We start from the raw sequence: 14,322 nt of genomic DNA, 5'->3' as shown, positions 1-14,322 counted from the left end.
ATACATTTTCTATATTTATTGTTTATCCTTTGAAGGTTCATATAATTTTTTTACCTAAAACTTAGTATATATACAAACTTGAAGTTTTGAACTACGAAGTACCCTCCTTGCCTTTCCAACATACTGCTCTTCCCAACGCAGCGACTTTCTCGAAATAGAAGTGTTACTTCCTCAAATTACTAATTAAACCATTAATCAGCTGTTCAGTTTTTAATTTTGCAGCCCTTTGGATTGGAGTAACCGTATCTCCTGTTTATATATATCTATATTTTTTGGAGACCTTTTTGTGTTTATCATTTGTTTTGGCTTGAAAAAAAAGTTACAAGATTCTTGTAAAGGAAAAAACAAAGGTGAGGTGTTTTTTGATCATTTGAAACTTGTCCAGTTTTATTTTTGATATTCGCTTGCAAGAACAAGATTGGCAATCAATTCATTTTTGAACAGTGCTCTTTATTTCTAGAGATCGCGAACATATCGGAAATATTAATCAAAAACTTCATTTAATTTGAAAGCTTGAAAATTTGCATTGTACGAAGACTTGGAGAATGTCAAACACAAACTTTAATCCTCAGTCTTCTAAACAATTACCTGAACTCCCAAACTTGGAGGTATTACGAAGCTTGTGGCGTAAGTAAATGATAAGTTAAAGTGGTAGAATTTCCACTTATTGAATTTGTCAAAAAAGACATGGTTGAAACATACATATCGATAACTTGAACATCATTAACTAATCTATGTTTAGCTTCTCAACCATCAAACGAACCTAATGACTCCAGGAGTGTCTGGTCTAACAGACCGGCGGAGCCTGTGCATGTGCTATCAAATCCTGCTGCGAATAGTTTTACTTCTCCTTTAAAACGTCCAGCTCCTGATTCTCGTGAAGCTCCTATGGGAAGAAGAATTATGGTTGATGATCCACGCTTAGCGAAAGCTGTGAAGTACGATTTTACCCGGCACTGTACGGATTATGGTCATTCTTATGAATGGCCTTATTTTCGTTCTGTTCGTCGTGAATCGTTGATGTATGGTCCACCACCTGCTGCTGTTCCTCCTGAATCTCCTGTTTTTCCACCCTATTCTGCTGAACCAGCTAGCCTACAACCCAAATACTATCCACCCGAGTCTGATATTCCCGCCACATTTTATGATCGTGCTCGTTTTGGACTGCAGCCCCCTTCAAAACGTAGAACATTGAGTCCTCCTCCAAGAAGAGTTGTTGATCCATATGGCCCTCACTTTGTTGAGGAGGATCCATACTCAAAATCCTCTTACGCATTGGCTGGGGATCGTCCTCCTTTATCAGCCCCCATGTATCCTGTTGGCTATCCTCCGTATAGTGCGAAAGCTCCTTCCCAAATAGCTGCTGATGATTTTCGTGGGACTGCTAGTAGATATCCTTTGACGGCTAGTGACGTTCGGGCTTCTCATTCTCCTGGACTCATTGATCCATATACTCATCGTCCTGTTGCAGACGTTGCTTATGCGGATCGTTCTCATTATGCTATGAATGCAGAGCCTTATTCGGCTCCTCCTCCTAGAAAGGAAAAACCAAAGCCACGTGCTCCTACACCTCCTCCATTAAATTTTGCTAGAGCCAGTGAGTACAGAAATGACAAAGGTGAACGGATATCTATGATCAATCCTCGTGTAATTCTTGATGAAAATGGAATATCTAGCCGTATGTGTAGACTAAAATGGTGTTCGCGTGTTCAGTTTATTAACTATTTTAGGCTCTCGTTATTTTATAATGCTTTGTGATAACGAGACGGCTATTTCTCATGCAAAGAAAACGTCCATTTGGGCTGTAAAGCACGATGCAGCATCCCGTGTATCAGATGCTTACAAGGTAACGAACGACAAATATTATAATGTTACTATTATTACTAACGTTATAACTAGAATGCTAGTATTTATTTCATTTTTATTGCTAAGCCAACAAACAACGCTCTTGGCTATGCTCAAGTTGTTAGTGATTTGAATAGCGCGGAGCTTCCGTTTTGGGCAGATAATGCTACCTATGCTGGAGGCGTTCGCGTGAAGTGGATTAAAACGTAAGTTTGAGGAATATTCCCCTTTTTTGATTATGACTGTATACTAACATAGCAGTTGCAATCTTTTCTCTGCCGAGATATCTGATATCGTTGGACGAATGAACCATGGAGCAACCGCTAGAGATGGAATGGAAATGATGTACGATGAAGGTTGCCGTCTTTGCATATTGGTTAACTCGGCCATCATGAAGCGAATCGGTCGTGATCGGTAACAAGTTCCAAACATTAAAGATTCTGTTAAACCGTTGATGCGAATCCACTCGCCGAATTTTCAATTCCGTTAAAAAAAGAAACCTTTGAATTGCAAAGTAAAAAGAAAACTTGAAACGTGTTTTTGATTAAATTATACATGTTTTGTGAATTATGAATTTTTCGCTCCATGGAAGTTTACTAAATCGGTTTCAGCTCGCCATTGAATCATTCAAATCTAATAATGCCTAGTTTTAACTTAGATATTTAATGAAAGTCTTGGTTATTGAAATAATAAACAGTCAAAAATTCGAAACGGAGTACTCTTAAGCTCCAGTTGTATAAAACAACATTAAACCGTTATAAATTGCTATTATTATTGTTGTTATACATATATATTGATCGTTCGGTTTTCACTACATATTTTGTATTTTGAAAAGCAAATATCTAATTTACTTCAAAGCGTTGACATTACGGTTACTTCATGTTTGTTGCATTAGTCTTATATGATACCCACTGAATTAAGAATGTTTCAATATTTCGAGATATTTGTGGTTCCTAAATCACTAAAAACCAATTGAATTATTCATTTCTGTCAGTTCTGCAGCTTCGCCATCATGGATATGGCAGCTTATACCGATTCATGTTTCAGTATATGAATAAAGCATATTAGCAACGATACAGAGTACCTTATAGGACCGAAATTTGCAGGCATTGACAATGACAATGACAATAACAAATACTCAATTATTAATCATTTATTAATTGAATAATTGATTTAAACAACGAAAAACGCAAAGAAATTACATAAACCACATTTTGGTTTTTAGCTTGCCAGAAACCTCAGCTAACGGCTTTATGCTTTCTTCAGGATGTTCCTCTGAAACGACACTTGCCGTATCGTCATACGTTGGATCGTTAAACTTCGACAAATTACTTACTAAATGAGCATAATATACGGGTGGAACCAAAGACACAGAGGTAGTGGATCTCGCATACACATAGCACAAATTGTAACACAACGCTTGAAACTGATCGGGAGGCATTCTGATTTCATCGTGGAGAACCGTATAATGAACGGGAGCAGAAACGCCTTGAAGTGTTGGGTGAGAAATTAAGTAAAAATCGTATTCAAATGGATGAGTGACGTTTCTCTCAATTAGTGTCCCTGGAAGAGGATTTCCATTTTTATCACCGTCCTGCTTGTTTTTTATAAAAAAACGAGCATGATGGCGCTTTTGAGTAGTGCAAATTGTTACCTTCGGATTGTATTTGGGTGAAAGCTCGTGTGTAGCTGCTTTGATTTCACCAAGCTCTTGCTCAATAACAAACTTGAACTGACCTTCAGATGTACCATCACGGAAATATATAATTCTCTGCGGTATTGCCCCAGTACTAGCTCTGAATCCTCGCAAGAGATAGCCTACCAGATCCTTCATGCTATCGATAACTTCTTGATGTCGAGGAATTGCACGTGAGACCGCTGTGTATTTACTACCTTCAAGATTTATAGAACCAACTAACGAGGCGATAGATACACCTGATGCTCCAACACCTGGGTGATAGACATCAGCTCCAATAATCAGAGTTGGGATATTTCCGAGAGGATTTGATTTGGCCTGCAAAACCGTGTTAACTCCTCCAAGTTTAGCATTTATTTTCATCCCAAGATTGGCGCAATACTGTGGTTTCGCCGCTTGGATGTGATGGCTCAAGGCACACTGAGATGGTATACCCAGTGTAGTGTTACATATGCGCTTTATAGAGCCGTATGGTTCTGGAGAATTTCTTTCAACAATGAAGAACAAGTAATCAGGTGGGCTCTTACTAACAAGTTCAGCTTTTCGATATAGACCTTTCACAGAGTCTGTAATATTTGCCCGCATATCGGCATACATAATAGGAGGATTCTTCTGAGAGAACTGAATACCCAGTCCAGTCAAGGATTGCACATAGGTTTTCAGGAAGTTATCAATGACTACGGTGGGTAGTTTTCGACTCGAGGTAAAACACATGACTGCCCATGACTTAACGGGTCTACTAGCAGGCTTGAAAAATCGTTTTCCACGCAAATTCCAACTTCCACCCGATGGTACTTCAATAGATTTACCACCATAACAGATGGAGGGTGTATTTAATATACGACCTGAAACGTCCGTCATGGAAGATGCAATTTTCATACCATACTCTGCCAAATAAGGATCTTTCTCCCATGCGAGTTGTCGAATAAACCCCTGAATTTGCTGAACACGTTCATGCGGTCGCTGCGCAGCGAAACGTATCATCTTTGCAGTCTGGTCAGCGTTTAGTTTGGCTGTGTATCTTTGTCCTTTTTCGACGTAGCAAAGTTCTACAGGAAGCATTGCTCCATTTTTGACAATGACACAAGGCAAGTTAGGATACTGCAAGCGAACATTATGGTGCTCATGAAAGTACTTGGAAACGGAAATGGTTTCAGACTTGCCATTAACATTGCGGGTAAAATTTGACTTCGATGCAGGTTTGGAAGAAAACCCTTGGATTGAGTAGACTTTCTTGGATAAAGGCGTTCCTAGATTATTTTTATGCTTGCAGGTAACCTTTAGCAAACGAAATCTTTTTGACAAAGTTTGAAAATCAACACGACCTAAGCTCTGCACGTCTTTCGAGTTTGTGTATTCCAATAGTAAGGAAAGAAAAGAACCCTCTCTCCAAAATGCACTTGAGGATACATCGACGTTGACGCTCATTTGACCCTGGGTAGGGCGAATTGTTTGGTAAAAACCTTTCCAGGCTTCTATTCCGTTTCCTAACGCAAATGTAAATTCCCCGCTAAAAAAAGAACGCATAAATCCGTACAACGTCTCGGAAGGGCGCTTTTTCAGTAGCAAGTCTAGAAACATGACTCCACTCAAAACGTGTGAATCAACGGCATACTTGCTATTTACAAATTCCGTCAATGTTTGCAAATTGATTGTAGTTGTCTTCTGAATGCCAAAGTCGATCAACTGCTCTCGTTTCTCGTTCCCAATGTTCACTGAGATGAAGAAATCTTCGACATCATCTTTCGTCCATAGCAAACTTTTTCCGTCATAGACACAAGATTGCCAAGATGAACCGAGCTTCTGTTTTAATTCCTTCGAATTCCAGATCTTGTTAATTAAGGCACGAGTTAATCGAGACCCATCACCTATAATCACCTAAATAGTGTTAATCAAAACTAACTAAAAGAAGGAAAGAATATAGAAGAATATAGGAGAATTAATGAAATATCAATGTTAAGATAGTGTCGCCATAAAAAGCTCTCAACGGGTATAGCAACATCATGGACAACCGGCCCAGTTCCGTGAGTCCGATAGAATCCACATGCAACTGACCATACGTTTCAATTCTTTGGATTTTTAGTACGCCAGAAAAAAAAGCCGTCCGTTTCCATTTGGGAAAGCTTAACATTTACATCCACTACCTAACAATATGCAAGTCTTCACTTGCTAAAAAGAGACAATGCAATGAAACTCAATCGCTTACATGATATTGATTAATGTTGTGATTTGGGAGTGCAGTAATCTTAAAGAAGTTGGCTTTCAAATTGACTGGTCTGCCTAACTTGCCGTAACCAGGACGGGCTGCATTAACCGTCGGAGGATTATAAGGTGTAACATCCATATGTATGTTAGTACTAATAATAAACAAAAGATTCTTTCTTATGAGAAGTGGTTTGTTCTGGTGTTGTTCTTAGTCCTTTGAACCTGGATTATAAACGCAATTGATAAACAATTTGAGGCTCACGATAAAAGATAAACTTCACATTCATTAAGAGTTACCTCATATGCAATGCAAGACTTACCTAGCCACCATACCATATATGTACATTTGAGGACATATCGGTTACAGTAGAGAACGTTAAAATAGACATAAGAAGCTATAGAGGACGCACTTAAACGCTCTTCTAAGCATAAACAAAGTTACTATGTAAAAGTTGAGCGAAATATATTCATATAGTTTCTAATGAACCAAAATAAAAAAGATTCAAGAACGAATTAGCGATTTCTCTTAAACCTGTGTTTGTATACGTATTCGTAATAGTGGTTGAGATTGTAAAATTTTCAGCATTCGAATTTTAGGAAAAAAGAAATTTTTAGATGCCCTGAAATGGTCTAACAGTATCCATTTATGTTATTTTCTTTAAAGATTGTATTAATTTAACGACTGATAAGCAATTTTTGAAGTATCTTCGTCTATTAGTTATACAGGATGGATATGTTGATGATTTTTGATGACTCAAGAGGGCGATCGTACTTATCCGTTTCACTTTGCTCAATCCGATGAACAACGTCTAAACCAGCGTACGCACGACCGAATATAGTATGCTTCCCATCTAACCAGGGTGTCAGATCAGTCGTAATAAAGAATTGGGAACCATTTGTATCGGGACCGGAGTTCGCCATTGAAACGGTAAAAGGACGATCATGCTTCAAATTCGGTGAAAATTCATCCTCAAAATCTTTACCCCATATTGATTCTCCCCCAGTACCATCACCTAGTGGATCTCCTCCTTGAATCATGAAATTTTTAATAATGCGATGAAAGATGGTGTTATCATAGTATCCATTGACTGCATGAGTCGTGAAATTTTGAACGGCCTTTGGTGCTTCTTCAGGTAAAAGTTTTATGCTAATATCTCCTTGGGTAGTGTGTAATATGGCAGCTTTCCCTAATAAAGCAGTCTTTTCTTCCGCCTTATTTGTCTCGTTTGCAAGTCCTGCTGCATGTTCATTCAGCGTATCACGGTCAGCCAAAGTGATGTTCTCATCAGCTGATCCAAACAGGTAAAAGCGCTGCTTTTTCCACGCAGTACAAAACAAAGTTGGATCCTTTCGAAAGCTTTCTTCAACCAAAGGATTGTTGCTGGCCATGATTTCCAAAGACGCCATTTTCCCTTTCTTAGGAGCTCCCTGGTAGAGTGAAACTTTCACAAAACGAATACTTTCATCTCGTCCAAGTACCCGTGACAAAGATCCATCTTTAATAGACTGAACTTTCACTCCAAGAATACTTCCGTAAATGATGTAACTTTCACTTTCATCAAAAATAGCGATTGTACCAGCTAAATACCCAGCTCGTTCAATGTCTCTTTCAATAGCCAATCTTCTACCGAATTCTACTTGGTTCATAAAATACAGAGAGTTCACATCCTCTTTCACCAATGCATGCTCCATCTTTTTTGCCGCATCTAAAGGATGCTCATCAAATTCTAGCACTATCCGTCCACTTTTTACATCAAATACCCGGACCTTCCAATCTGGATACGAAATCGATGAAAAGTATTTCCCAGATGGACTAATTTGGATAGATGATGGTACACTTTTTGATTTCTTATAAACATATAAATCTGTTTGACTCTTTAGTTCAAACATATCTGGTCTATTTGGTTTTCGAAATGGCTCTTCGGGACTCCAGTATTCTACCATGCCACCTTGGTCAACAGAGAGCATACAGTCTAAGCTGTTCACATATTCCAGTACATGCACCGGAGTCGAGTGTTTTTTTACACTGTAGAGAACATTGCCATCCCCCTCTAAATCAAAAAAATACACCAACGGCGAATTAGCATCTGAAATAGCCAGCATTTCTTCCTTCATAGATGATGTATTGAACGAAACCAGATCATTTGGCAGAAATTCTAAATCAATAATATTTACCATATCAATGCCCTCGACATCAAATACCTTTACAGTATTATCATCAGCACAAGTAGAAAGGATTCGCTCATTTGTGCTTAAGTAAGTAGAAATGACTCTCCCATTATGTGCAGGGAAGTCTTTAATATATTCTATGCCATCGGTTGTCTTATGCCAAAACTTGACATGACCATCATAACTAATGGTTAAAATGAGATTACTTTTAGTAGAATAACATGAATGTAAATTATCTTTATGCATAAAAGAACGTCGATATCTCGTAGCGTCAGGTATGTTCTCCAATAATGACGAAGATTGATTTTGTCCTAATTAATGAATTAGAAACTTCCTGACCACAGCAACAAATAACTTACTTTTTATTTTTTTTAAAGGAGGAGTATTATGCTCAATTTCATTTTCCGGTACTCGATCGTCAGTCATTATAGAAATTCAAGCGAATCCCCTAAACGTTGCAATTGGGAATGTCAAGTGAGTTCGTGAAGAGGAAGGGTAAAGCCGGTTTTTAGAAGATTTTATTAATAAGTCAGCAGGCTATTATGCTTGTCGTGTTTTAAGTCCTGTTTTTTTATTATTTTCTTTTTGACTTTTTAAACCGTTATGCGTATATTGTTTATAGATGGAGGCCAATTTATTGTACTCCTCCTCAGATATACTGGAGTTAGTATTTCTTAATGCACTAAATATACATTCTTTATTGATTTCAAAATTCCTTAAGCCACGAGTTGATTCTTCTTTTCCTGAGGTTGACATCCTCTTGTCTAATGTGCTCTCTTTAGACGAATCCGTTGGATTCATTATATCTTTCGAGGCAAACGATTTCTCTTTTTTCAGATAGTGATGTACAGCAATTAAATGTGCTTCGGTAAATATAGAGGATAAATCTGCGTATGAATATCCATGTGTTTGGAAGACCAGCTCAGTGATGCATGACTTATCAGCTATTTGATTTTCTTCCAACATCTTAGCAAAAAAATCCGCTCGTTCTTTTTTATTTGGTAGATCGCAAAATACCAGTTTGTCTAACCGACCAGGACGTAACAACGCTGGATCAATCATGTCAGGTCGTGTAGTTGCTGCAACTACATATACACCTTCATATTGTTCAGCACCATCTAATTGAGTAAGTAATTGATTTACCACTCTGTCCGTTACGCCGGTAGTGTCCTGGCCTCTTCGTGGGGCGATGGAATCAAATTCATCAAAAAATAAAACGCAAGGTTTAGCTAATTGCGCCCTTTCAAACAAATTTCTTATTGCTTGCTCTGAACTTCCAATGTACTTATCTAAAATTTCAGGACCTTTGACACTTATTAGCTGCACCGGAAATGCGTTTGAAATAGAAGAAGCCAAATGTGTTTTACCGCAACCTGAGTATCCGTACAAAAGAACTCCTGTAGGTAGTCGTAAAGAGCATTGCTTATAAATAGAATAATACTTCACTGGAGATTCTATAATGTCTTGCAAAACCAACTTAGCATCTTGCATTCCCGTGATACTATTCCAATCGATGTTATACTTGACGAACTTCGTCTTTCTAGTATGCATAGGAACATATCCTTGTAGAACGGAGTTTATACTTTTCATAACTTTATCAAAGTCCTCTAGTAATCCTAATAAAGCTAGTTCACTATATACACGTTTCGTTACTAATGAAAGATCTAGAAGGGTAAAACCATCAGTCTTTCTTGACATTGTTCGCAAAATCTCTTCTGGAATAGTTTGATTCAAATCTTTAAAAAAGAATCTTAAAATCTCTTCACGATCGTTTATTAGTATTGGAGGAATGATCGCTCGCTGTTGAAAAAAGAACCGTGAATTTAAATCAGCTGGAAGTTTGCCAGGATTTTGAACAGTCGCAACTATCATAATATCCTTCACCGACTTCAAGTAAGTTAGCCTTTCAATAAAGTACTGAAGCTGCCTTTCTGAAACAAATGACAATTCATTATTTTCATTTTCAGAGTTCCAAAAACTATCAAAATCGTCCAAAAGCACGATACTAGGGCTACGCCCAACCAGTTTTAGTATCATTCGGTCCCAAAAACCTGAAAATTTACTAAAAGAAGATAAGTTCAGTTCGGTACAGGAAATATATTCAGTATGAAACACTGTAGAAGTACAACATTTTTGATTTAAAGATCTTAGTAAAGAAGTCTTACCTGAACCCTTTATTCCATTCACCAAAACATTGTAACCAAAGTTCATCGATAATTCAATGCTACTCATTAATTCTTGGAAAGGGTTAGGCATATCTCTTGTTTTCGTATGAGAAACCCGACCATTCGCATCAAATGACAAACTAGAGTCTATATCAATATTCTTTTCACTTTCAACGTAACCAGTACGACCATCTACCGAGTATAGAGCATCCAAATCAGGAATATGTAAATCCATTCCATTCATTAAATACGAATGTTTAATCCTTGAAATGACCAAAGTACCGATATAATCCTCCGAACTTTGTTTATTCAATGGACGAAGATGAAATTTTGATGACATGGTACCGATATTAGTAGGCCAAATTCTAAAAATCTGCCCGGTAGAAAATTTATATGATGAAGCTAAACTTTTAGATATGAAGAACTGTCCTGGCCATTGAAATGGAAGCTGAACAACACAAACAATCAAAGGAGAGGAGGAAAAAGAATCTGATGGCTCTATGAAAGCAGAGCGCGTTGGAAATTCAAGACTTCCAGGCATAAAAACACAGAGCTCGGGAGCATTCATGGCGTCATCTTTCGGTACAAGATCATTCTCAACAACAGCTCTCAAAGTAAGATATGAACTACTTTCAGTTACTTTCTCTCTAATAAAGGGAGTAACAAGCACTTCAGATGACGGACTTAAACGACCACAGTCGCGAAAGCTGGGTTCAGCATTCATTACCTGGAATGTAATCGCAGTTCCTGAAGGAAAAAAAATTGGAAACCTCTTTCCACTTATAATGCGGTAACTATTAAAGAAATTCTTTTCTAACCAATCCGCATTTTGTTCTGCAATTTCCCAGTCGTCAGGAGAATCAGGCTTTATTTCGAGTTTTTGAATCATTTTATCAACTCTAATTAATGATATATATACCTTTATTATTGTTAGAACTTGAAGCACAGTCTTAACGCGTATACCCTTTCTGAATCTGCTAATCCTAGTACATGAGCGTAAACAGGATCAATTTCGATAACTTCACATGTCGTCGACAACGAAGGCAGGCCGGAAATGCCAAAATAATGGTTTTTTATCAATTTGTCATCTTCTTTAGTCATTGGAACCTCTACGCAAACTGCATACTCTTGTAAAGGCCCATCCAGTTGCAGCAACAAGGAATCGGGTATATTAACGAAACATGATCTTGTATTTTTAAAGGAAATCAAACAATTCATCAAAGCAATCCAAGTATGAAAATTTTCATCAATTGGAGGTTGGCCAACTTACACACTCAGTAGTAGTTACTGGATCAAGACGCTTTAACTTTCTGAGAAAATTGATGTGCTGAGTTACAGGTAGAGTTGTACTTTTATTAATAGTACACATCTAAAGAAATAAATGATAAAAAGGCAATTGATAATTTATTTACTAGAAAAGTATTTTGGTACGACAAAAACCAATTCATTCATTTTGCTTGACTTTTATTCATTCGTTCATGTTCTTCATATTTAGCAGCAACATCGTCAATCCTCTTGTTTTGCCATGACCAAGAGGGATATAAAAATTGTCTTAGATCATAGCGATTATCGTCAACACCATAAGTCTCAGCATGGTAACTTGGTGTAAGGGTAGTCATCTTATGACGGTTAATACCGTAGTAATAAAAGAATCGCTTGACTTTAGCAGCAATCTAATAAACGTATTAGTAAGAACACACACAAAGTAGGTACAAACCTCAGTAGGAGAAAGGTGATCGCCCCATTTGTGAATTAATTCATTGAACATGCTCAAGGGGCCGCACTTTCCAATCTTTCTGAGTTTTCCGAAAATGCTAAGTTCGGGATAAGTCATTCCCATATCAGCTTCATCACTTTGAGCATAATTATTGGTGGCGGGTTCTAACTCAGCGGTTGGAGTAGCATCCAAGAAGTTTTGAAGGATTGGTAAATCAAATTCTCCTTTGGTAAATTGTAAGAATGATTTAAGATCAGTTTTTGAAATTCCACCGATCGGGTTGATATCAGCACTAGAGCAATCGTATTTCGTAAGATATCCACGTAAACTACATTGTTAGTGAAATGAAAAGCAACTCTTTTTTGACCATACCATTCGTCAACATTGGAACTACCCAAAACAAGCAAAGATCCTGAATAACCACGAACCCATGGTAAAAGCGAAGCAAACAGATAGGATAAAAGCATTCTCGATCTTGCTTGAATATTTTGTAAAGCCAAGTTCTCGGCATTAGATCCTCCCTGGGAACGGAATTGAGGAGTTTTTCCTGTTACCATACCGAATAGGCTTACAACTGCACGAGTCATTGTATCAATGTTCATATCCACATGGTATGAACCAATAAGAGAAGAAAGTTCCTTAGCGCGGTTCCTTGTTTCTTTAGATGAATTTTCAGTCCCCATATAAGATGTGCAGAAAATGTGACTAGCAAGCTCCCTGGGACAGGTCGAGGTATAATTTTCATCACCAACGATACGACGGACATCAGCTAAAACTGTTTGGTCTGCTATTGTTAATGTTTGTTACACTAAAATCCAACTTACCATTGTCTTTAATGGCATTAGTAACAATCCTGCACATGCTATGAACAATTACAGCTGTAGCAGCGGAGTCTAAACCTCCACTTAAAGGTAAAAAGAATCCGCTAGATCGAGATCTTCTTAAGTAGTCCCAAAGCCAGCAGGCAGGCCCATAAGCAATCTCCTCTTGGGGAGAAACGATATGAATAGGCCTTTCTTCAGTAGGCTTGTAGTGCATGTCAAAGTTTTGCTTGAAAGAACTAAGGCTAAAGTCGATGTAAATACGCTCATAAGCAGGGCGAGTAATTCCTTGTATTCCGTGCGAGGGTTGAAATCTATTTGAACGAACTTTATCAACATTAGCCGTAGCTGAAATGACTTCCACATCTTTCAGACAAAATTGGCTGCCTTGTGCTAACAATTCTCCATTAGCAAGAATCATAGCACAGCCGTCATAGTATAAACGACCACCATCGCAGCCTCTCTGGTTGCTATACAAGTAAATACCGCCACATTTCTGCGTAGAATTTTTGATAAGCCCATAACGTGTAGATAATTTTCGAAGTTCGTGATGGGAGCCGGATGCGTTCAAAAATACTTCTACTCCGTCCAGCGCCATATCAACATGAGGGCTGTCAGGGGTAAACAACTCTTCACAAGTCTCAATACCAACAACGGTATCCTTACACTGAAGAACGGCGTCACCAATGGGAACCTGCTTTTGTCCAAGCGATTCACTAACGGAGGTGGGTAAATAGAATGATTCAACAACACGAGGACGTAACCAAGGTGTGAACCAGCGAGATTCACGGAAATTTCCATCATCACAAAGCCACAATTTAGGTCGGATTAACAAGATTTTTCCATTTAAAGCTACCATACGACAATTATGGCGTACTGACTTGTACATGACAGGCATTCCGATATCAAGTAAAATATCCTGGCAATCTGGATGCTTTATAATCCAGCAAAACATTTCCCATGAATGGGTATAAGTATCGGTTTCAAGAAAATGATCCTCGCATCCATAACCACTGAAGAACGTTAGTTTTATCAACAATGCTACAACGCTGAATGCAGATTGACACTGCGACTGTTGTACATACGTTATTTCTAATTCAGGACCAAGGCGAAGACGGGCATTTTGTTGCTTTGCTTGTCTGATTGATTCAATGATTCTGTCCCGATTCCCCTCAAAGTCGAGGGCCCATTGATTCAGTTGACTAGTTGAGTGATTAGAAATTTAGTTTTATTTTTCAATTCTTATTGATGGGATTTACTTCTACTCTTCCCAAAGCTCAATACATACCAAGATGCAATGGTAACGTAGTGCTCCATTTTTATTGTTTACAAAATTTCTTCTAACAAGAGAGAAGACGTTTAAATTTATACAAAAGTAGATCAAAAAACAAACACAAAAGAAACGAAATTGGTATATTCCACTTTCTATAAGTTTAAATTCACGTAGTCACAGTCACTTAGCGATATGAGGTAGTTGATGAAACAGAAGGACTATGAAATAAATAACCAGGAAGAGGCAAATACCTGAGCGATTTGGCTGTCATAACCATCACTGATTACATATTTACGAATGTCGAGATTATTGAGAATAATATATATATATATATATAAAAGAACACAACAATGTAATTTTGGAAGAAGCGCGACTAGGTTATGTAGATATACATTCATCCAAGTCTAATTACGTTTTTAGTTATTATTATT

The 14,322-nt window shown here is 37.8% G+C and overlaps 5 protein-coding genes across 5 annotated transcripts; 1 reads left to right on the top strand and 4 right to left on the bottom strand.

Annotated features, from left to right (window-relative positions):
* The first annotated feature begins 66 nt into the window (after positions 1-66).
* SOCG_03760 (YTH family protein Mmi1) lies at positions 67-2,545 on the top strand. The gene is made up of 5 exons (XM_013163670.1): positions 67-627; positions 743-1,678; positions 1,731-1,846; positions 1,900-2,051; positions 2,107-2,545. The coding sequence occupies exons 1-5, from the start codon at positions 546-548 to the stop codon at positions 2,261-2,263; spliced, it is 1,443 nt and encodes a 480-aa protein (XP_013019124.1). The 5' UTR covers positions 67-545; the 3' UTR covers positions 2,264-2,545.
* A 498-nt stretch (positions 2,546-3,043) lies between these two features.
* SOCG_03759 (argonaute) lies at positions 3,044-5,885 on the bottom strand (the record flags this gene model as incomplete). The annotated part of the gene is made up of 2 exons (XM_013163669.1): positions 3,044-5,419; positions 5,748-5,885. The coding sequence occupies 2 exons, from the start codon at positions 5,883-5,885 to the stop codon at positions 3,044-3,046; spliced, it is 2,514 nt and encodes an 837-aa protein (XP_013019123.1).
* Positions 5,886-6,460: 575 nt separating this feature from the next.
* On the bottom strand, positions 6,461-8,341 carry SOCG_03758 (WD repeat containing cyclophilin family peptidyl- prolyl cis-trans isomerase Cyp9; the record flags this gene model as incomplete). Its single annotated transcript, XM_013163668.1, has 2 exons — positions 6,461-8,226; positions 8,275-8,341. The coding sequence occupies 2 exons, from the start codon at positions 8,339-8,341 to the stop codon at positions 6,461-6,463; spliced, it is 1,833 nt and encodes a 610-aa protein (XP_013019122.1).
* Positions 8,342-8,455: 114 nt separating this feature from the next.
* Positions 8,456-11,298, bottom strand: SOCG_03757 (AAA family ATPase Pex1; the record flags this gene model as incomplete). Its single annotated transcript, XM_013163667.1, has 2 exons — positions 8,456-10,999; positions 11,044-11,298. The coding sequence occupies 2 exons, from the start codon at positions 11,296-11,298 to the stop codon at positions 8,456-8,458; spliced, it is 2,799 nt and encodes a 932-aa protein (XP_013019121.1).
* A 230-nt stretch (positions 11,299-11,528) lies between these two features.
* On the bottom strand, positions 11,529-13,935 carry SOCG_03756 (glutamine-dependent NAD synthetase; the record flags this gene model as incomplete). The annotated part of the gene is made up of 6 exons (XM_013163666.1): positions 11,529-11,753; positions 11,798-12,125; positions 12,170-12,572; positions 12,622-13,631; positions 13,704-13,820; positions 13,907-13,935. The coding sequence occupies 6 exons, from the start codon at positions 13,933-13,935 to the stop codon at positions 11,529-11,531; spliced, it is 2,112 nt and encodes a 703-aa protein (XP_013019120.1).
* Between the last annotated feature and the right edge of the window lie 387 nt (positions 13,936-14,322).

Source organism: Schizosaccharomyces octosporus, assembly GCF_000150505.1.
Source record: "Schizosaccharomyces octosporus yFS286 unplaced genomic scaffold supercont6.2, whole genome shotgun sequence".
In the NCBI taxonomy this organism is placed as follows: domain Eukaryota; kingdom Fungi; phylum Ascomycota; class Schizosaccharomycetes; order Schizosaccharomycetales; family Schizosaccharomycetaceae; genus Schizosaccharomyces; species Schizosaccharomyces octosporus.
This window is presented reverse-complemented; position numbering and strand designations above follow the sequence as displayed.

Excerpts from the sequence above, each read along its gene's own strand:
- SOCG_03760 (XM_013163670.1), top strand. The coding sequence starts at position 546 with ATGTCAAACACAAACTTTAATCCTCAGTCTTCTAAACAATTACCTGAA. Across the intron at positions 1,847-1,899 it reads GTGTATCAGATGCTTACAAG|AATGCTAGTATTTATTTCAT; the intron begins GTAACGAACGAC and ends CGTTATAACTAG. Across the intron at positions 2,052-2,106 it reads CGCGTGAAGTGGATTAAAAC|TTGCAATCTTTTCTCTGCCG; the intron begins GTAAGTTTGAGG and ends CTAACATAGCAG.